This window comes from Aspergillus pseudonomiae (assembly GCF_009193645.1).
Source record: "Aspergillus pseudonomiae strain CBS 119388 unplaced genomic scaffold BDV37scaffold_173, whole genome shotgun sequence".
Lineage (NCBI taxonomy): Eukaryota > Fungi > Ascomycota > Eurotiomycetes > Eurotiales > Aspergillaceae > Aspergillus > Aspergillus pseudonomiae.
This window is the reverse complement of record NW_022476165.1, coordinates 1-22,507: the sequence shown is the minus strand read 5'-3', so window position 1 is coordinate 22,507 and position 22,507 is coordinate 1. Positions and strand designations below refer to the sequence as shown.

The following is a 22,507-nucleotide window of genomic DNA, read 5'->3' as shown; positions in this document are numbered from 1 at the left end:
AATCTTGCGAAATATTCATACTGTGTTACTAGTAAGTAGAGTTGGCATATATGCAAGAATTATATTAACGCTGTCTATGAACAAATGCTTTTTCTATCTATATTTCCTCGGGATATCGATTATGTTCCATATAAAATTTCTTTCTCCTCCTCTATTTACTTATCACTTTCTCCTGCCATGTTTTTGTTGCTGCTTTTCTTCCGTTTCGAATTTATCGATAGAAAGTTGAACAAACCAACCAGAACTAGAACACCAACCACCATCTAATTCTGTTCCTTTTCGGACTTCTTGGAGAAGACCTTTTTCACACCATCAATGATCATACCGAGTCCGCCGAAGAGGTATCCCATTCCGAAGGACCATCCCCGGACGCGGACAGTGTAGATGAAGAAATAAACCAACGCCCAGTTGATAATCACAAAGGCCAGGAAGATACCAAAGCACCGCCACTTATCGCCATCGTGGACGTTAAGCGTGTTCATGTATTCTGTGCCGTTAGCGAAGGGGCAGTATTGGCAGTCTTCCGTGGCGTCCGGGTTGACCAAGTATCCCACTCCAGCGATATTGGAGACGAAGTTTCCTGCGTACTGTTGGCAGGTGGAGCCTGGGGGAGGATTGAAGTGGGTGGCTTCCTTCGAGGCACATTCGATGTGGACAGAGGGGAAAACGCTTGAGATCACGCCTCGGAGCCACCAGGTCACCGGGTTGACATAGTACATCCAGTATTTCCAGAAGACTGGGTAGTCTTTGTATGGACGAACGATACCGTTGAACAGATTGACCATGACAAAGAAGAAGGGAAGGACCTGGGTAGGAATGTTAGTATGGTAAATCGGATTGGGTCATGGGAAATAGGAACGTACGTTGGAAATCACGGTGAACGACGGGGCGAAGGCACAAATCCATTGACCCCAGCTGGCCTGGAAGAGGAAGAAAAGCATCGACATAAGGAAGACGTATCCAGCGCTGCTCGAGTCCGTGGGGAAGCCGACTGGGTAGTACCAGAGCAGCCAATAGATCAAGGCGGAAACGATTGCCATCGGAATCTCACAAACGACGTTTGCCGTGCAGAAGGCGAACCATCCGTAGATACGGCTAGGATATTCACGAGCTTCCCAAAGGGCGCGGTTGATATAGAACTTGGGGACGATACTGTTCAGGACAATGGGAGGGATAAGAATGATCAAGAAGATGGAGAACATGCGATTTTGCATGCTACTGATGGAGTTGTCGAGCATCCAGAAGGTCTGCCCTAGTCAGTAATGCTCAAATTCTGAGAGATCGGAAGATACTTACGAATCCGTTGAAAATACCAATGATGACACTGACGAAGAGCTTTCCATAATAGTACGATGGATCTCTCCAGTACTGTCTGAAGAGCCTTTCGGTCAGTAGGACAGTCTGCGTCCACGTAGGAGCAGCAAACTCGTATTCGACGCCCTTCTCGGCAACTGGAATCTTGCTACGTTCTTCCCTAATCTGCTGAATTTCGTCCAGAATGCGGCGGCTCTCTTCAGAGTTGCGCCACTCTTCATTCCAATCAATGGATCTACCATCCTTCTTAGTCGCCTTCGCTGCTGTTTCGAGGATAAACTCTGCGACATTCTTCGATGGTGGGCAGACGACGCCGCGGTCAGAAAAATACTTAATCACATCGCGACCTTCGGGGCCAATAGGGCCGAAATAGAAAGTGTTTCCGCCAGGGTTAAGGGCTAAGACCATGTCGAACTGCTGAATCAGCATGGATGACGGCTGGTGAATTGTGCACACAATGGCCTGTCCCGCCTGGGAGAGCTTCTTCAGGAATCTCACGATTGAGAAGGCTGCCTGACTGTCCAGACCACTGGTGGGCTCGTCAAGGAATAGGAGAAGACTGGGTTTCGCAGCTAGCTCGACACCGATAGTCACTCTCTTCTTCTGTTCAACATTAAGAGAACCAATGATAGCGTCCTGGATATCCTCCAACTCCAGTAGGTCGATAATCTGGTTAACATAGTCAAGCTTTTCTTGACGTGGGGTGTCCCTGTCCTGACGAAGAAGTGCCGAGAACTCAAGGGCCTCCCGAATGGTCGCGGTATTGTCATGGAGATCCATTTGTTCACAGAAACCAGTACCTCTCTGGAAATCGGTACCGAGAGGATGACCGTCAACAAGCATGTCGCCGGTGACCACACCCATCTTCTGACGCTGAGCTAAGGTGTTGAGTAGAGTGGTCTTGCCTGCTCCGGAAGCACCCATCAAAGCGATCATCAGACCGGGCTTCGCATAACCGTTAACGCCGTTGAGGAGTTTCCTTGTCCCATTTCCGTATGGCACCGTGTATTCTACATTCGACCAGGTGAAAATTCGATCGCTAGCAGAAAGGCGCTGCATAGATTCACCGTTGCTAGAAGACTTCGCTTCTCCACGTGACAATGCCGCATTATCCCCTCTATTTTGGACTTGCTCTTCATCGTTCCCTCTGCCGTTTTGCGCTCTGAGTTTCGTGGAACGCTTGGACTTCTTGAAGACCAACGCGCCACCGCCGCCTCCGACAAATGACAGAACTTCAGCAGCTATGACAGTGACAAGGAGGTACAGGACCGTGAAAGCAATGACCACACCAAAATTGCGCCACAAATGGTGCCGGGTGCTATGATATGTGAGTGTGTTGATATAGAGATAGTAACGAACAAGGGGCACTTACAATTGGAAACTTTCCTCAAGATACCGGCTTCCTGCAACGTCTGCCTTACCGAGCTCGGACCCCGTGAGAGCACAACCTTGGTATCTTGGGTCCACACCTGGGCCTTGAGGCACGAGCTGCGAGGGAGCACATGGCATAAGTCGGTTCGAAAATTCGTTCGTAAGGACCGCCTCATAACTGTACGAAAGCGGGTTCACGTAGAACAACCAACCGAACCAGATCGAGCCATCAATGAGTCCTTGCTTGGGAATGACATAACCAACGAACAGAATCAACACGTTTAGAGCAATACCAGCAAATCTAACGGCATCGTCGATAGTCGGAGATAGAGCTGCGAACATGCGGTACAGGGATGTGATACAGAACGTCGTCGTGTACACAAACAAGAAGTAAATAAAGAACTTGGAGACATCCACATCGAGCCCTGCCATGAAATAGACGATGATGGTGAACGGCACAACCATGCAGAAGATGGCCGGGAAATCGACCACAACTCGGGCAATTGCCACGGCAGACGGACGGTAGAAGGCATAATCCTTATGGCGTGCGACGATACCACGCCCGGAAACCGCAGGCATCAGTTCTGTCAGCTGCAGCCAACCGAGGAACAAAATCGAAAAGAACAGGGCACCACCACGCGAGAAAGCTCCGCTAGAATCCAATGATTCACCATAGAACAAAGAAGAGACGATAAGACCGTTCGAGATAATAATGAAGTATTTGGTGTACAGGGAGGTCTTGTCTCCCCACAGGAGCCAAAATTCTCGCTGCACACAAGCCGCGACTTGTCTGACAATGGAGACCGTGTAAGGGGACTTTTTCGAGACCGTCTTACTCTTTGACTGAGCCACAGTTTTCTGAAAACGGCGAGTGTCTTCCTGGTTAGTGTCCTGTAGCAACTTCTCGTACGCACACACTTCATTCCAGATCTGCTTGTACGCTTCACTCTGCTTGAAGATCGCCTCGAGTTCTTCAGCGGTCTTTGGTGTCGACGCTTCGCGGCCTGGCTGAAACTGGCGGGCATTCGGGTCACACAGGGAAGTGAGAAAATCAGCAGTTGTGGATTGCTCTGGGCAATAAAACCCGAGGTCTACAAAGTACTGCTTTGCTTCGTTGGCAGGGCCTTGGTAGAGCATACGTCCCGCATCAATCACCAGAACCTTGTCCATTAGCTCATAAATACTCTCACCCGCCTGGTACAGAGTAACCAAAGTAGTCCGCTTGCTGACATCCGTCATGATTCGGAGCGACTTGGCATAGTCAAGAGCAGTGCTGGCATCCAGTCCTCTGGTGGAGTTATCCCAGCAGACGACGGAAGACTTGGTCGCGAGCGTTTCAGCGATACTGACACGTTTTCTCTCTCCGCCAGAGACACCACGGACATACTCATTACCCACCAAAGTGTTCTTTGTATGGGTGATGCCGAACATCTTCAAGAGCGCGTCGATAATAATGGGGATACTAGCTTTGTCATGCTTCTTTGTCTTGTTAATCAATGAAAACTTTAGCGTTTGCCAGACGGTGAGGTTCGGGAAATGCTGATCATCTTCCTGGTTGTAGTTCACCTCACCGCGGAAATGCTTATGTTGCTCTTCCGCTGAGAGGCCACCGTAACTGACCTCACCCTCAACCCCTGCGAAGGCTCCCCGGTCATTGGCAATCGTCTTCAAGAAGGTGGAACATCCTGCTCCAGGCCTACCGAGTACTAGCATCATTTCGCCTTCCCTGACAGCTCCACTGAAGTCATGGAGCAGGTCTCTTACCGGAGGCCGCTTACCGAAGTGGAGGGCAGGTACGAAGCGGCACAGAATATTGTACAGGTCGGGACCAAAAGTTCCAATGACGGCATCAGGGAGGGTCCGGACGAAGGAGGCACCTGTCTCGACGCCTTTCACCGTGACATTCTTGAAGGCAACGCCCACCTTTTTCGCCGGCTCTCCTGCTGTGGTTCGTCGTTCCAGATGGCCGCCCATCAAAAACTCGCTCAGGTCAAAACCACCCTGGTACTCATCCGTCGACGAAGCCTGTTCATCCTCAAGCGCCTTCTCTTCGTCGCGGCCCTCGGCCCGTGAGCGGCGTCGAGCATCTTTGGCTGAACGAGTCCGGTGGAGACTGAGCTTGGTCACTTCCCTTCGCATCTCTTCGAACTCCTCCATCGCACCGCGACGGGAAACAGGGTCCCCCTGGTTGCGTTCACCCCATCTCGCGTCAGCGTCAGCCGAGGCATCGGTTTCACTGGTCGAGGTTGAGTTCAAGGAATTCAATGTATGCTCCGAAGCCACCGGGTGGTTGTAGGGATTTGCAGCCGTATTGGACGATGCCTCAGGCTGACGATGTTCGTCGGCCATTTTGGGATCGGCCTCGTCTCGTGTACTTTCGTATATGCGATATCAGCTTCAAAAAGCCAGCAATCGATGCGTGATTGAGTATTAAATGTAAGATTAGATTTAAAGATCCGTTAGGCGTGGTCTGGTGACTTCTCCAGCCGATTATAAAAAAAGAAAAATAAAAATAAACGGGATGTCAGATGATGACGGGTATCTGTGTGGTTTAGCGGGTATAGATATGTATATGCGAATATATACAGCAATCAATATAGAAAGAGAAAGAAAGAAAGACAATGATTAGATAGGTAATTGAAAGAAATGCGACCGCTCTCGTTCTGCGCGCGGTTTCCAAGAGGGGAGAGAGTCCAAAATGAGAGACCACCAAGGGCACCTAAGCGCAACAGAAGAAGCTGTTGATAGGGAAGTTGAAGCGGGTGATGGCATTGCATCATGAGTTATATAAACGGCTAGCTGCATTACTAACTCCGGGAGCCAACAGCGGGAAAATTCTTTGGATTTGTCAGATCTGGTAGGTGAATAAGGCCCAGTGGATACTCATCTGGAGGGTTCAATCTCAAGAAACGGAGGAGACGGATTAAACCAGTCAATCAGAAGACAGAATGACGGCAGAACATCCGTCGAAGAAAGCCGAACGGTGGAGCACCACAGGAAGAAGTAAAAAAGAAAAAAAAAAAAAAGGGAAAAGTGTATTAAGAAAAGCTCGCCTGAAGGAGCTCGAGTGGAGCCCCGAAACCACGCTTGGAGTGGATCTGAGTGGATATTGAGTCAACTTGAGTCAACCTGAGTAGGGCGGAATATACATTCCTCTGCGGATACAAGAGTCCGAGTCGTTTAAGTCCGCTTCTTAAATTTGATGATGTTTCCCCACCCCACATCACGATAGTCACTTGTAGTTCGATGGGGGATTATACAGAGAGGCAATGCGTTCATCTGTCCAAAAGAACCTAATTGAAGAAGAAGAGGAGAAGGAGTAGGAAGAAGACCGGGGAGGCTGACATATCCCAGTTAGGATTAGTGTGGCGGAGATAAGCGCCCGGCGTTAGAAAAGATTTTCGTATTTGCTGACTGGAAGGCTCGTGCCTGATGGGGACGAGACCGTTTGCTATTACCTTCTCCCGCGCCATGATTGGCCCCGGAATTGGCCAGCTGCCTATCGTGGAATGACCGAACGGGGATTTCCTGAAAATTCTCTTCGATGGCGGGCAACCAACCGGGTTTAGTTCAGGAGTAACCCCGATGGCGGACTTGCACTTAAAATGTTGGATAATGAGGTCGATCCGTATTCAGTTAGCCATAAATCCGTTGTGGGTTTAGCAATAACTCCGTGCAAAACAGAAACGAGCTTAAATTTTCCCTGCGTGCTTACATATCGAAATCCAATTCGATCATGGTACCGACTTATTATTAGTACCGTCTAGGAACTTACGTGCTATTGCTATGGGTCTCTCAATCCAGGAAGTTGAAACTTCGATGACGTCCATCTGAGCGATTGCGCTTACGATACCTTTCTTGAGGAGAAGAAAGGAAGAAGAATAGGTCTGAGAGGAACCTATGCTTTGACTCGCTTGGATATACTTTGGATGAACAAAGAGACTGTTTAAAGATGCATTCAGACTTTGAGCTAGGTTTACCCGGATGGCTTTCCGGGTTAGGGTTTGGTCGGCCCCCACCGAAGAGAAAAGAAGGTCGACTCAGTCGGCTGGACCGCACGGACCTTTGCCGGCCTCGAACGAGTCAGCCGTTCGGCAATAGCGTTCTCGTAATCCCGGCCTATCAACTGTGGTGGTGATGCTGCAGTGGTCGTCCGTCCAAGGCGATCGCTTAGACCGCTTGTCCGATGTATATCTTAAGCTTGCTGTCACCAGCTGTCTAAGTTTGCCCTCAAACTCAGCCTCAAGCCATCAAATCTGATAGATCACCATCGAGGCTTGCTTATTATATCTTGGCGTTCTCCATAGCGGATCATGGCGTCCAATGGCTTGCAGTCCGAGTTTCCATGCCCTCGAGGCTATTCTGATTTCTCAGCAAACTGTATCTTATCTTTCGGATCGATTATAAGTATCTACTGGAATATTCGACTGACGAGATCGATTAGAAATAGAGTTCTTGGCCTCACTCTTTTTGAGTCTCGATGTCAAAACCTGGCAGGATCCAGCCTAGTCTACTTTAATATTGGTGAATGTGTCCTGCTTACTCCGATGAGAGCACATGTCAGAAGATGCAAGTAACCCCAAGGTTCCACTGTCGCCTGCAGCAGTAGTTATAACTAGTTAACTATCCCTGTTGGAATCTTAGTCACGCCCCGCCTCTTGGGCCGCAATCACTATCACACAGGAGTTTCAATCGCATAGACATACATACAGATAAGATTTGCGTCACCTCTCCCATAAAAAAAAAAAAAAAAAACATGCAACTCTGGAGAACCTGTTTCTCACCCAATAGAAGATGGACTACATACCGAGCACAAGTACTGACACTCCGAGGGAAAAATCGGTAGTTTCAGGCCCACCACGTCCTAATCATAGTGTCATCCCAACATCCGCTATCAATTACCACCTCTTTGAGTCGTTGGGGACATGTATCGGTATCCCCTTGGCATAATAGTCACCCGCGTACGAGATGTGATACTGCATCTATGCCACACACACACCTGCACGCATCACACCGCATATTATCAGGAATCGGTTACAGCTCCGATTCCTATAGGCCACACTATCCGGATATCCGATGGTGTTTACGAAGCCTGTTTATATTGCGATTCAACTGCGTTTCTCGGCTAGGAGAGTCGTCTGCCCATGAATGGGGAATGTTCGCACCAACAATAGAACTAATGCAACTCTATCGCCTACACTAAGCGTAATTGGTCACTATACCGAAAGGCCAGGCCTTGGTTGAACGGGTGCGATTCAATTTACACTTGGTGGAGCCTGTAGGTCAGGGTATTAGTAATCGTGGTATATAACTAACTAACTATGGATCAATGTTAACAGATACTTATTTGGAGTAGCCTGAGTCAGCCGAAGAGAAAGTAGCATCATCTTCTTGGAGTGTATAGTTGTCTGAGACGAGATACCAAGCCTGGAACATGTTAATAAAATCATAGAGACTCATTATGACACAGCAGGTGGATCATCTAGCATTCATGACCTGTTGTCACCTCGGCACCTATACATGCTCCGGAGCCGACTGTCGGCAATGACAATTTTTGAAACCTGATTCCTCAGAATGCCAACTTGATACATGCATAAAACACAACTAACCCACTATATAGGTAGGCAGCAGCATTGATGCCCAATTATGTAATATGGAGGCAAATTATGGACCTTGATGAACACAATCATTTGGTCTGGAGCGTTTGCGATATATAGTGCATAAATGTGATAGTGCAGATCTGGGGATCAATCATCTGATATGTCTGCTACTTGATTCACTGAACCTCGTGCTTCCTTAGATCGGCGATGTCAGCCTAAGCTCGCTAGGTTCGGAGGATGTATTTGGCATATATTAATTATGAAAGGAGAGGCTCGTTCATAGTTCGCTTAATATATGCCAAAGAAAGCGAATAGCAAAGGGGCAGTTATCTGTCGGGTCAATCGCGTCTGCCGACATTATGTAATAGAAAACAAAATGAAAAGAATATATACATTAGAACACAACTACAACAGAATATATTGAATACCTGATCAGGATCATAGAATACCCATTCACTACAGTTGACGTCCACGAAAAAATATCTACGGCACTGTGTTGAAGCATTCACTGCAAGGGGGTCTTAAGAGAACAGCTATCTTGAAACAGACTAGAGTCACAAGCCATGAACCAGTACTGGGCATTGTCAACAATAAGTCGGACTATGTTATACTTGGGCAATACTTTTGGTCCAGAGCTCTAAATTTGCTTCGTCACTTCGTCCAAATACCCGATGACCCTCTCGGTCAGAATGCGTCTTGGCTCCGCTTGATCAAGGTCACTCAGCGCATGTGAAGCATTGGGGATAATCATACTCTTTGGATGCCAGGACTGTCCCGCCGCGGTGGACCACCGCTTCAACAAAGCCTCCTTGTCCACCCACGGTGGCACAGACTGATCTCTTCCCGAGTACAGCACCATAAACTTAGATTTCAGCAGTCCGCGAGACGCAATGACGCCAAAAGTCTGCTGAAGCTGCTCGTCACTCAGATCTGAACTGAACAGGTCGTCCTCGTCAGGCTTGTGTGGGCTATCGGGACTAGCCAGGCTAAGGAACCGGCGACTACTGACAGCTGTAGACGATGGGTATCCGATTCTGGCGGTCACGGAAAGCGGGACGATAGTTTCGACTGTATCGTCATCCTCATAGGTATTCTTCTTCGCACCTGCAACGGCTTTACGGTAAAGCTCTTGCATGGTTTCTGGGCTGTCTCTTTCCGTCCCATCATGCAGGACGCTGAGAATACTTTCCCTGTCCGAAACAGGTGCCTGCATAATGGCACCATCGACAGGAGTCCTCGTCAATGGATCAATTTCCCTATCCAAAACCGGATGTCTAGGCCTTGGGTTCGGACAGCTAAGATAATGCATCACATCTTGGCTCCCCGTCGAATGGCCCATGATGGCTACCTTTCCGGCCCCAAAGAGTTGTTTCTTATAGTCACGCACGTACTGGACACACTGCGCAATTTCATCAATGTCTTTCCCCAGACGACCTACGCCCCACCCATTATAAGAAGAGGACAAGACCAGGGAGAACACAGACCATTCGCTGTGTTGCAGCGCTGCAACCAAGTCCGTCATATAGTCCACGGTCCAAAGTCCATCTGACAAGCCCCCGATGAAGATGAGACTGTGCGGCTTCCTTTCATTTCCCCTCGTGAACTCGAAGGCAACTAGCCTCTCAGCCTAAGGGGATATTGGTATTAGCCATGAATAAGGAACCCAGCCACGGACAATGACATACATATTGATGCAAAATCCCCGGCTGGCCCTTGGCCAACGCATTAGGTAACTTCAACTGCATGATCGCACTGCCTCGCGGATACCACTATTGAGGTCAGAGAAACCCAATTTAGGTTGGGTACAGAGGTCCTTAACAACTAAACACGAGCAATGGCAAGATCAGATAAGCCATTGAACCACAGATGCAAAGATAATATAAGAATCAGATAAGACGGAAGTTGGGATTTAATTAGAACGCCAAGACGGGAAAAATATCCGGGCAACCAGTGACTAAGCTTCAATATCAAGCAACTTGCGGAGTACTCCGTCTTCTCCCTTACTTTCCGTCTTGTTTTGCCGAGTTCCGTATATACTGTAATCTCTGGCTATCCAATTATGATATCCAGGCGTATCGCTGCGATACACTACTTTCTCTTGATAGTTCCCGGTTATAAATATGTGCTATAGTATATGTGTGTAATACCGTATGTATGTATAGTATTCATGTTTGCAGAGTATCGATAAATAACTTTAGGTACAGGACACTGACACCAATCTGTTCTCAACCCCCACCGGCCCCCTCCGTTTGCTTATAAAATATTTCCAAGTCTTTAAGCTTACACTGGGATATCTCTGAGGAACTAGTGGAGGGATCAACGGTCTTTTCTTGAGAATGGCTTGTTTTGTTTGCCTATGAAATTCCATGATATCTAAAGACGTATGTATATTTATAGTGTAGCCTACGGAGTGCAGTTATCAAACAATTAGAGATTCGAAATTGGAATAACACATATAAGATGGTATGTTTTAGTGTACATAGATTATTAGAGGAACTAGTCTTACCCTTGCAAACTTGTCTCAATATATTCTGTTGCCATATCTCGCAGTACGTTCTTGGACCTTAGCTCATTGTATTTCTCTGGCTTGAATATTCTAAGGGATGACCAGAGATAACAGTCGCCCAGATCATCTCCACAGGAAGGCTATTCAGAGACAGGAGAGTCATGATTTTAGAATAATATGGGGCTATTCTTGGTGGAACGAGGATGAAAGAATCAGTGTGGGATTATATTATCCAAGCTGGCCCGTTTACGGTCACAACAGGCGCTTTATATACTGCTCCAACGTAGTCAAGATACAGACTCAAACGAGAAAAAAAACAAGATCTGTCCAGAATGTATAATTTTTCCTCTAGGACTTGGATTGGTCAGATGATCGCCTGGCCATGCCCATTCACAACCGTTTCCAACAGCTTGAACTCCGAGTCCCTAACACGCTTTTGGGTGACGCAATTTCAGAGCGAAGTAGCAACGACTCTTCCCCTATTTATCTCTTTTGCTACAGCCAAACTACTACTGCGAGTACTGTTATAAAATTTCTCGGCTTTCAGTCCACGCTTACGAAGGATTTCAAAATCAGTCCCTGCAGCAGAACTTGAAGAACACTATAACTAGCGCTGACCGACTTTGGTAGTCTATGGAGTATACAGCTACGTCGTCTCATCTCCGATTCAAGGTGGCATTACTAATCTTTCCTCAGGGAGTGCGAATGCCGCCCAATAGGCCCCGAAGCGTCCAGTTGACGACCTAATCCACGAGATCAAGGTACGCGCCAGCGCCGGGGGAAACGGTAAAGACTGTACCTCAGTCCTCTCCGTAACGGTATATCTCCAAACTGCTGTAGCTTCCCGAACGGGCTTGTTAAAGCTACTACGACCGGTTCCAACGTCTTATGGGACTCTCCTACTGAAGCCTATACTGGCTCTATTATCAAGTACAATGTGCTGTACTGGGCAAATTCGGAGTACTGCACCTTTACAACAGAAGGGGGCATTTACTAGAGCTGCGGGACACGTTGATGACTTCAAAAGTTGTGTGGGAGAGAATTGCAAAGACGGCAAGTACAGTAGAGATGATTGCAATAGGAGCAAAGGAAGGACTGGCATCGCGAGCGCTGTACCGGAGGCAACAGTGAAGGCTGCACTGGTAAAGATTGTGGACCTGCTTTGGGTTGTGTGTAGTAGATCTCATCATAGTACGTGTATAGGCCCAAGACTGTCCTTGCTTTCACAGATATTGTAGTTGCAAAGACGCACACTATATCTCTTGGTCTGGATTGCAGCTGTTCGGGCCTTTTAGGATGTTCTGCTCAGGCATCTCTTCTGAGTGTAGTAGTTACATTGGCGGTGCATGCTATTTCTTAGGAGCAAGTTATGGTTATATATATACACTAGCTACAGCTACTACAGTTGTACCAGCCGTTAATAATTCAGACTGGACGTTGTATTGGAGGAACACATACAAGTCCACACCTATAATAAACCAACCACGTACACAATGTGATACAACCGCAACTGATTGCACAATGTGATATTCCGTCACAAAATACAACAACAATTCACGCAGGATCATATGTTCTACGACCAGGAGTTCAACCGTCCTAGGCTGCGAAATCAAGGGGTCGATGATCATCATCATCATAGAAACAACCACAAATATCGATCCAGTTATTATATATGCGCACCTAACTAGGAACTGGGGAACAGAATAGCCCCATTCCAATGCTCGAACCCAACAATAAACAAACAACCAGCGGTAATGAACCAACAGCCAAACAACCTCCCACCATCACTACCATTTCTAAGCCTTCTCATAAACTGTCCCATACCATTTTCCACCATCCGTGGCCCAGGTTCACCCACATACTACTGTTTCAAAGACCACAACTACAGCCTGTACACATCTCTTAATTTGGACAGGCCCAATTGAGCAGCAACCTCACTGTGTGATTCTAGACACCCTCTAAGCCCCGGATGCCATGTATACTTACGTATACTCCCACCCATATGAGGTAAAGTTCATCGTTTCCGTCTATGAGATATATGACCAATCAAGCTATAATCCTGAAAAGGGAATTAAACTTGTCAAGTATGAGGTATACCTCGTCCTATCATTCCTTTCACTCTATAACCTAACGTAAAACAGTGTATAGATACCTTTAAAGAGATCGGCTGTGTATACAAGAGGGACCACCGAAACGATACACTGATGGCATTATCGTGTTATCCCTGTTAGCTGCGTGTAATGGCTTATTTATAGCCAGAAAGTAGAGTACAAATGCAGCTGTAATGAGGACGGATGGATACCTGAGAGTTCAACTTGTCGTGCAAGTTGCACGTGTGATACAAATCAACAGATTCTCATTGTGAGGGTGAAGGTGCTTACCCCCAGTGAAGTAGATAACCATTTCAGCATACAGTTGAATTCCTTCTTGGTCTAAAGAAATCTGGCAGCCATCGCTGCGGGTGTTAGAGCCCGGCTGCACGAGTTTGACTGGAATGCAGTGTAGATATGTATAGTATCGGAGGAATCCTCTGAATATGAATACGACTTATATCTGCGACTTAGCGTGGAAGCACTTTGCTTCTCTCCTACAATATAGATAGTAATTATGGTTCATAGTGTGGGCGCTCGATGTATAGTCTTACCATAGCGTCGATACCTCCGAGTGTCTATCAGTCTCCTGTATCAGGCCCCGAATACTACCATGCGTAAGGAAACCGGGTTGAAACTGAGAATAGAACATTTGTGACATTTACATTCCCTGCGCCTGGTTCTATTTGCACGCCCTTTACCCGCTCCAAGTCCATCCCCAATAAGTCCCAAGGATAACAGTAAAACAGGAGTGGAGGAACATTCTCAGCGTAGAGCTGAAGCAGTAGAGCAATCCATACTGCAATAACATGATTAATGCCGATGTATACACTCTTCTAATCAAATGACCAGCTTCAGTTAAGAACACGAACTACAGCGATTGGGAAAGGGGAAGAATATATAGCCCTCATAGTCTTCATAAAAGGCATGAACAAATTGATCACTTCCGGTTGAGAACTGGGGACATTATTATTAGTATACCTCTTCTTTTTTTGAGGATCCCACTCTACGAACCGATTAGACTTAATCTAGAGTCTAATTATGCTTATTCTGTCGTTCCATAAACTATGTATATCAACACATGGCTGTGACTTCATAGACCGGAGGTACGGGTCGTTGTATTCCAGGGATAGACTGCATGTTAATAAGCGGTGGGTTCATTTCCAATTAGTATGGAATCGGTAAGCACTAACAGTTTCCAGTATGTACGGACAGCTGCGAAACAATTGGGACTACGGTTACAGAGGGAAGTGGTAGGTACACTCTCATCGGCTGCAATGGGACCCATTTCCAGCTCCAGACCAGCACGGTGGATACATATGGTCAACTGGGTGATTCTTGTATAGGTTTAAGAGAATTAGCTTATTCTGTGGTGATAATCTTGTCTGTTACTAGCTACGGTGGAGGGTCTAGTGGATGGTGAGCATGCTATTGATAGAGCAGAGTGTGGACGTGTATATATATATTTGCGTATGTTGGGGAGATTCCAGCTATCGGGGTTATAACTGTAAATATATTTAAAAAACCATACTGCCTGGATTTCTAGCTCCGGGGAATCTACCTATAGGGCAATGAATATATAAATATGATGAGAATGTAGTGAATGGGAAAACCATAGATTGTACTAGATGCCAGTGTAGACGACGGGCCTTCTTGAATCTCACTTTCTAGATTCTACACGAGTAGGTGGTGATGAGCCGATTTACAAAAGGCGACGTATCTCATTTGATATCATTCATTAATCAGGACACAAGAACTCGTGTTGAGACAAATGATGCAGTGAAGATAATGTATACATTGCATGCATGGTTTTACTGGGTCCAAACCTGCTATCTAGTCCACGGGATATTGCAATAACTAGCTGAATAAACCCTATCATCGCTCGATTGTGGAAAATGAGGTTCTTCCATGATCCATCCCTGCAGAGATATGCGAGGGTATGGGGTTGTTCGGCTTGGAAGTATCGTCCAACTGCATGTCGTTGGAAGCGCTTCAGTCTCACCTGGCTTGGTAATTTACAACGAGTCAGCCGAACTCCATACCTCGAGGCAAATGATTTAATGACTGGATACGCATAGGGATAGTGCAGCATGCATCTCTTCTCGGCACTGCAGAGTACATAACATGCACTGAGACCGAGTTCCCAGGTTAGTGCTGCAAGTACACGTAGGCCCGGGCATGTCCAAGGCAGATGGGAAATGTTGATCCCAACACAGACACACACGCACACACGCACTCGCACACGAGCTGTTAGAGTTCATCAAATTGCCATGTGAGTGACATGGCCATCGGGCATACTGGCAGATGTGGAATGTAACATCAACGTAATCCCCGGCAGGTGGGCAAATACCGAACGCCACCGATTGAATCGACACGGAGTCCAATTGTGTAGCCTTGCTTCCCTCACACAGGGAGCGATATCAGTGCGCGTGACAAGCTATCGTATTGATTGGGTAGACACACAGGACGGGTGATATCCTTCAACCCGGTTTTGGGGGTGGGAAAGGGATAGCGAGAGTGATATCATCGACTCCGGTCTTCAGGTATGAAATTGATGATCTATGACACGACGATCCAAATCTGAAGAATGCTGTCGGGTCCGAGCGAGATTGACTTCGTCCGAGGCGTTTCAAAGCGGTCTGTTTTTCGTTCCCCCCTTGCATCGAGTTTGTTCCTTCGTGGGGAAGTCGTAGTAAGAGTGGTTGTTTTGGTAGTTAGGGAGTCCACACCCGGTGTTCAGTCCCCATCTTCCACACTTCGAGCTAGATGATTTGATCGGATCATAGATAGTGTCGAGACCACGATGACAGTGATGCTTGCCAAGCAACCATAGTTTTGTCTGAGAATTCCTCCTTTTTGGGAGTAGTTGACCTTCTATTTCAAGATACAATCCAGGAGAATCACAATCCAATACAACATTTGTATTCTCCTTTCCGTAATTTTGGTCCAGTTGGGCGAAATTCCCGCCGTTCTTCCTTAATATGCCCCGGTTGACTCTGGAAACCACGACGCAATCCATCGGGACGAATAGAAGCCAGGGGTTGAAACGAAGGACAGGAATGATCAAAGCGACAACCTCCGAGTCAGCCTCTCTTTCTCAATGGCCCACTTAGCCGCGTTACATTTCCCTGTAACTCAGCAGTTATGCCGATCCGCGTCTCGTAGCGCGACCCAGACCGATTTTAGTGGCAAGTCAAGTCAGCACCAGCCCCAATGCTTCCGTTATGTCCGAGCCCAACTACGAGGATCCCAGAGTAGATCATCCTAGTCAGGCAACTAGTGAGCTTCTCGCAGAGAGATATTGGGCTGGCATGCTGTTACCTAGTCCAGACGATGCCTTGCTCTGGATCGCTTCACGCCTCTTGGCCTGTTGCCATCCTCATCGGACCCTCGTTTACGACTCCTTATCCTTTTACTCTCCTGCCTGTTAGGGCAGGACACCGAGGAGTCCATTCTTTTTAGTATCGCACCTGGTTTTGGAGATGTATGACAAGGCTAGTGGTTTCGTATAACTCCATTCTTCCCTTTTGGATCTACTAGTGCACCAGCCCTCAGGGAGAGGGCGAGCGACTGATGGCTGGGGGGAGAATTGGGAGACGGGATCATTCATTTCCTGCGTTGAAGCCCGTCGAAGAAATTTCCGAAAAAAGCAATTCCAAGACACGCGCAGATGCCAGAGCCACGTTTTTTTTTTTTTTTTTTTTTCTGATTATCTGAAACCGGATCCCTGTCAGGATGTGGGGGATAAATCCCGGTGGTGGTTTTATTTTGATTTCCAGTGATCAGGCAAATGACGAGCGCATATTCTTAACACCAGCCAGGGCGGCGGTTGCTCCGATAAAGTTTGACAAGACGTTGGAAATTCTATTATTAAGGGGGTTTGCAAGTAGGAACCGAAAAACAAAACAATAAAAATAAAAGAGAGCAAGTGGAGTGGAGAGGATGAGGGAAAATACAGAGTTGAGGGAGAGGTCCAAAAAGGGGGCTGTCAACAAGAAAGCTCAGATAGTAACGAACTAGCAAGGGAAATCAAAAAGACTAAAAAATGAAATAAATGAATATAGTAAATAATAATAATAATAATAATAAAAATAAAGAGAGAGAGGAAAGAATTTCTGAAGGAAAATACTCAAGCGACAAGCAAGGGGTTGGTTTGGATGCCTAGACTAGAGACAGAGAGGAAGGATCTAGAAGCCCGTTCTTACGACTCTGGACAACAACTAGTGTGTCCGAGGGACGGTTGATAAGGAGCACCAGAGTGATCTGTTCGTTTCTTTCGGCTTTCTCACTTTTATTTTTCTTCCTGTCCAGTCCACCAGAACCCGATCTGAAGGGATCAGCATATGCAGACTCCAGAGCAGGGATGGTCATACAATCATGGTTGAGAATCTAATTGACGATCAACGATCAACTCGCCAATCTAACTCTCTCGGACTATCCAGATTGGTCCTGGTGCATGTACGAGGTTAGCGGTCAATAATTGAATCGTGGCGAGCCACATGGTTATCAGCAAGATGATGGTACATCGCGTTGGGTACCCAATTGGTGCATAAGAATCGATCAATTGGAGGTTCGAGTGGGAAGAGTCGGAATGTATACGGAGTGTCGCATAGGACGGGATCTTGTCAGATCTCAGAAGGGGCTGACTGGAGTAAATATGATCCCCATCTGAAAACCATAATCATAATCAGAAGAAGAAGAAGAAGAATCATCATACGAATACATGGCTATTGTTAAGAGTGATCTACAGAGAGAGTGTGTGTATGTGTGTGTGAGAGTGTGAGAGCGGAAGAAGAATCACACCTTGCATGACACTGGTGATAACCTATCGCAAGACTCGTTCGACTGGGACAATGGCTGATAACTGTGGTACAGAACGGTTCTTTCCCTTCACATGATGCAGGAGGCAGTCGTACAGACGACGGTGATGAGTTTCTTCTCCCCTGTAAATCGGTAGACGCCGTGAAACCCTTCGCGATGTTAGTTTACCTGTATGTACGTTTAGTGCGGTTTCCTTCCTGCAGGGCTAGAACCAAGGTGTAAATCGGACAGGTCAGGTCGGGATTGAAAGATCCAGATCCTTCATGACGACGAGTCCATAGGCTCAGAGACTGACAGCATGTAACTAAAACCACTGGTATCTTCGATGTGTGGGGGGATGGACTGCAATAGCTCTCCAGTTGCCTTGCGTCCTGAAGTCTCCCCCTTCCCATCTCATTGATGGAAAGTTCTCCCTCATGTTCTCCGAGGAAGCCCGTATCTCTATCAGAAAGTCTTTCGAGATCCCCGGAGATAGTCGACCAGGACTCATAACATGTTCGACACTAATGATGGAGATCTCCATCCTTGGCCAAAACACCGCCAGTCGAGAATCGTTGGACCATTGGATCCTCCGACTAAGCCTCAGATGGACAGCTACAGGATGGATGGATATGTAAGTACCCAAATTAGTTTTTTCTCCGCATCAATGCTTAGCCCAGACAAACGCTATCCGGAACTATTGCCATCGGTGGAGCCCTCGTCGGATTTGGGTCCCATCAGATGGGAGCGCCCGACCGATCGTTGTTATTGGAGACCACGGACACGAAAAAGCAGGTGATGATTAGCATGATCGCTCTCCTAATTCGCCGGCTCCATCTGGATTTGATTTCCAACAAATCCACAAGGGACAACTTCACTGACCCAGTTTTCATTCCCAACTGGTCATTTCCAATTTCCAGAGCCATGAAAACCCTCCCCCCCCCCTGCCGACTTTCGGCCGGGTCGGTGCCAAGCTCATGTTTCCTCTCTCCCAACATCGTTGTTCAAATTGAACACGAAGGAGGAGTAATGAGGGGAAGGGGTGAATAATGGATATACCGAGAGAGGAGAAGAGGGGTTAGCAATGAGGAGTCGTAGTAAGTGTAAGTATGGTAGTCCAAGTCCTTTCATAGTTACTACAGAGTACTATCTAAGGATACGAAGGCGATAATACTAGTGAACCTGGTCGCACCAATCATCAACCGGACGCCTTGACGGAGACAACTCCTTTTTTTCCCTCTTTCTATTATTGTTCTCGTCCATATTGCTCCTAGTTGTGTTATGATAATTTTCATTATTCTATTTTTTTCTTTCCCCAGGTTCGTTTTTTTTTTTTGCTGCGTCCTTTTTTTGAGTTCCCACCATCACCGAATCATATCACTACACGAGCCAGTGGCGCTGATGGGCATCCCTAGTACATGCATGCTAGTTGAGCTGGGAACCTATCAGCGTGGATGGGATGGTTTATCCACCACCGACTGCGCGGCGACCGGAGCTGTGTTCCTTTTAGTGTCTGTGGCCAACACCCCTTGAAGGGGGAAATGCTGGACTTCTCGTCGCTATCCACCAAACTGCTTTCTGTCCTGGGAATCGAAACAAAGAGAGGGGGTGGAAAGAAAAAGAATAAGAATAATTCAAAAACTAAAAATTGGAGACCACCACCACTCACAATTCAGAAGAGAAGAAATTGAATACGGATTGGCCGTCTCCGCAGCCAATGAACGATGGATGGACACCCATTTTATGACGCCTGAGAAGGTCTGTATGTACCTGATCCATGATGGGTTTCTGATAGGACTCGCGCATTCATCTTGGCTTCTTAGGGCGTTTACTATAATGAGCGGCCTGCGTTTGGGGGAGGAGGGGGGGATGCAGAAGACCTGTACGCTGGGGTCTCCTGCATCCTTTCTTCCTGCAATGTGATCCATGATGGCGATTCTTCTTTGTCCCGTTCTGGTTTCCTGTTTGGGAGGGGGTTTTGGGATTCCCTGAACCTCCCACACGATGCCGAATGATCCCAATGAACGCTCCTGCAGTGAGCAGATCTCTTACCCCGTGAATATTTCTTCCATGGGTTTCTGGGAGACTGACTCAAAAAGACAATGATCTACTCTACAGTACCCCACTAGTACTAGTTTGATACTAGTGCTGGTGCAAAGAACTCGTGTCTGCCCTCTTACAGCGCCCCATGCTGGGCCACTTTTGGCTCGACATTCTTTGGGACGCGATGATCGCCTCATTAGATCAGGGTGACCCTCTCGACCAATGCGGCATTTCTGTGGGAGACGTCAAGGACATAGCCACAGGAAGTATTTTATTTTATTTTTCTTTTCATTTCTGAGCTGCCTAGCGCTGCCCCTCCCACGACATTTGGCCCATTTTTCCCATCTGTTCTGACAACTCCCGTCCCGACGCACCGTCCAATCATGAGCTCTTCGGCGCCTGCCAGCGTCATCTATGGAGCCAAGAGGGAATTAAAAATAATCTATTATTCATCTCTGTGAATGAATCTCAACCCGAGAGCGCGCGTCTCGCTTGTTAACCTTTGCCGGACCCAAATATACGGGTTGCAGCTTGGAAGGACTGGGTCTAGACGTATCATTGAGAAAAATTTCAAGGGTTTTCACTTGAACGGGTTCCAATAAATAAATAATAGATAAATAAAAAATAATAAAAATAATAAATAATAAAGTAGAGACCGTGGGGGCATTAAATCTTGACAGAATCGGTGGTCTGGGGATACGAGGAGGGCGTGGGAGGCAACAGAGCTCGTTCAAAGAACACCAAGAGCTGCAATACGAAGGGGCAAGTAAGAGAATCGAACCGATTCATAATGTCGGCGTCACAATATGGAGGTGGTTTTTGATACGCCACAGCGAGAGATACTCTCTGTTTTAACCGATGCAGCCAGTATGCATCCCTATCAATTGGATTTCGATCGTGGCGGAGCCAGCCCGGAGGCGTATAGTGGTTTACACAGTACACTTCAAGATGCTCTTATCTTTGTATGAATGCGGGGAGAGAAAGTGAGATCAACCCTCTCCAGACAATGAAGGTACTGACCGATGATAACCTGTATACTCCGTAGGGCAATCTCACTTCCTCCTCGCAGCTGTCATGAGGAAATTACCGTTTATACTAAGTCCTCCGTAGATCCTTTGTTTCGTTCTAAGCGAACCCTGCCAAAGGCTTGCTAATCCCTGTCGAAAACACTGCAAGCTTGCATATGCCGTTCTCACTTGACCAAGAGCCCATGTATGCACCACCACCAATAAACGAGGTGTTCCTCCCCCCTGGGTTTTTGCAGCTGCATGCAATATAAGGACGGCGCCTTACGTCTCATCTTGCCCCCATTGAGTTGATGGTCCACGCCTGTTTAGGCAATCGGTCGGTATGACTGATCCATAAGACCTCCCCAATACGAAGAAGAGCCACGCCAACGATGGACTTGAACACGCCAGAGAATTCTCCGAGAGTGAGAAGGTGCTTGCGATGCTCGCTGAATATTCCCTCGTTGAATGTCCCAATATAGTGGACGCACACGGCAAGAAGCGGCTCTTCCACTTCCTTCCTCGTTTCATTTCATGTAATCATTTCTTTTCTCCTCATTTCATATATATATATATTTTTTTATTGGTGACGACCCACATTCTTGGCTGCTTTTTTAAGCCAGGATTGAAGAATGATCGATGGCGACAGATTCGCTTAGATCTACTATGCAGATCTTTCTAGTCAGAGAAGTGGCAACACGATCTAAGCGTTCAGCTCCGGACAGCATCATGAAAGTCGTCTGATGACACTACCTGGAGGACCTGTACCTGCCTGTCTGCCTGTCTGCCTGTCTGCTTGTTTCCTTTGTTTTTTTTTTTTATTTTTTTATTTTTTATTTTTTTAAATTTTCTATTTTGTTTTTTTTTTTCCCTGACGGAATTAAGTTTTGACAAGCACGCGCCAACTGGGATCGTCTGCTGTTCGCCCACTTTGTCGGGACCTGCCAACGGGACCCGAACCTCTCAAAACGCGTGATTCAGCTTTTTAGATTTTCGGTGGGCAAGCCGAGCTGAAAGAACTTTATTGAACTCCATCGTCTCACTACCAAGAATGCCCCGTTGCCGTCCTGGACGGCAATGAAACTTTTACTGGGGCCGTCCACATAATTTTATACCTTCGGAGCCGCTTGGGTTAATTCGATCCCAGACCAACTGTGTCCTCGATCGACTGGGGATCTCCCGTGAAAGTTTAAGAAGAAAAAGTATCCAGTATAAGCTCCAGTCCCCATTAAGGGACGGACGTGACGAACTCTCTGTCGACAAACTCTAGATTGGACAAGGCATTATCATTCCTTGACTCATTCATTGTATGTACAAAGGTGCAAGCAATTCCTGGTGGTGATTTATTATTTGAAGTATCGATGTCCCTTTGTTGTTCTGTACGCAGTACGAGTCCTGCTTATTTGCTTCCTTTGATAACACTAGTGTGTCCCCGGACAGGTCGAGGGACTGAACTCCTTCTCTACCATTGATAAACACCTGGACCTCTCGACTTTTCTTTTTAGACACACACATAGACGGATGCATTCTCCATTTCTTTTCTCTTTTCTCTTTTTTTTTTTTTTTTTTTTTTTTTTTTTTTTTTTTTTTTTTTTTTTTTTTTTCCCTTTTTTATCGGGCGACATGCGCTTTGACTGGATCCATCCGGGATCGCCGATATCTGGCTACCCAGCCATAAAGTAGCGAGCGAGTTATTAAAGAAAGGAAAAAGTGGAGAGATGGAGACAAAGAGATCACATCAATCTCTAATCAGTATGGTTTGTAAGAAGAATTAAT

At 46.8% G+C, this 22,507-nt stretch overlaps 4 protein-coding genes across 4 annotated transcripts; 1 reads left to right on the top strand and 3 right to left on the bottom strand.

The window, feature by feature from the left end:
- Positions 1–246: 246 nt before the first annotated feature.
- On the bottom strand, positions 247–5,155 carry atrF (ABC drug exporter AtrF). The gene is made up of 4 exons (XM_032091009.1): positions 2,687–5,155; positions 1,297–2,632; positions 864–1,247; positions 247–806 (listed from the first exon to the last, which is right to left on the bottom strand). Exons 1-4 carry the CDS (start codon positions 5,032–5,034, stop codon positions 264–266), a joined length of 4,611 nt encoding a protein of 1,536 aa, XP_031934532.1. The 5' UTR covers positions 5,035–5,155; the 3' UTR covers positions 247–263.
- Positions 5,156–8,752: 3,597 nt separating this feature from the next.
- BDV37DRAFT_266243 (putative esterase) lies at positions 8,753–10,164 on the bottom strand. The gene is made up of 2 exons (XM_032083889.1): positions 9,971–10,164; positions 8,753–9,912 (listed from the first exon to the last, which is right to left on the bottom strand). The coding sequence occupies exons 1-2, from the start codon at positions 10,028–10,030 to the stop codon at positions 8,923–8,925; spliced, it is 1,050 nt and encodes a 349-aa protein (XP_031934531.1). The 5' UTR covers positions 10,031–10,164; the 3' UTR covers positions 8,753–8,922.
- A 7,045-nt stretch (positions 10,165–17,209) lies between these two features.
- Positions 17,210–17,778, bottom strand: BDV37DRAFT_65149 (uncharacterized protein). Its single transcript, XM_032091008.1, has 2 exons — positions 17,685–17,778; positions 17,210–17,549 (listed from the first exon to the last, which is right to left on the bottom strand). Exons 1-2 carry the CDS (start codon positions 17,689–17,691, stop codon positions 17,302–17,304), a joined length of 255 nt encoding a protein of 84 aa, XP_031934530.1. The 5' UTR covers positions 17,692–17,778; the 3' UTR covers positions 17,210–17,301.
- Positions 17,779–20,384: 2,606 nt separating this feature from the next.
- On the top strand, positions 20,385–21,243 carry BDV37DRAFT_266237 (uncharacterized protein). Its single transcript, XM_032083888.1, has one exon. The coding sequence runs from the start codon at positions 20,531–20,533 to the stop codon at positions 20,690–20,692; it is 162 nt and encodes a 53-aa protein (XP_031934529.1). The 5' UTR covers positions 20,385–20,530; the 3' UTR covers positions 20,693–21,243.
- Positions 21,244–22,507: the final 1,264 nt, after the last annotated feature.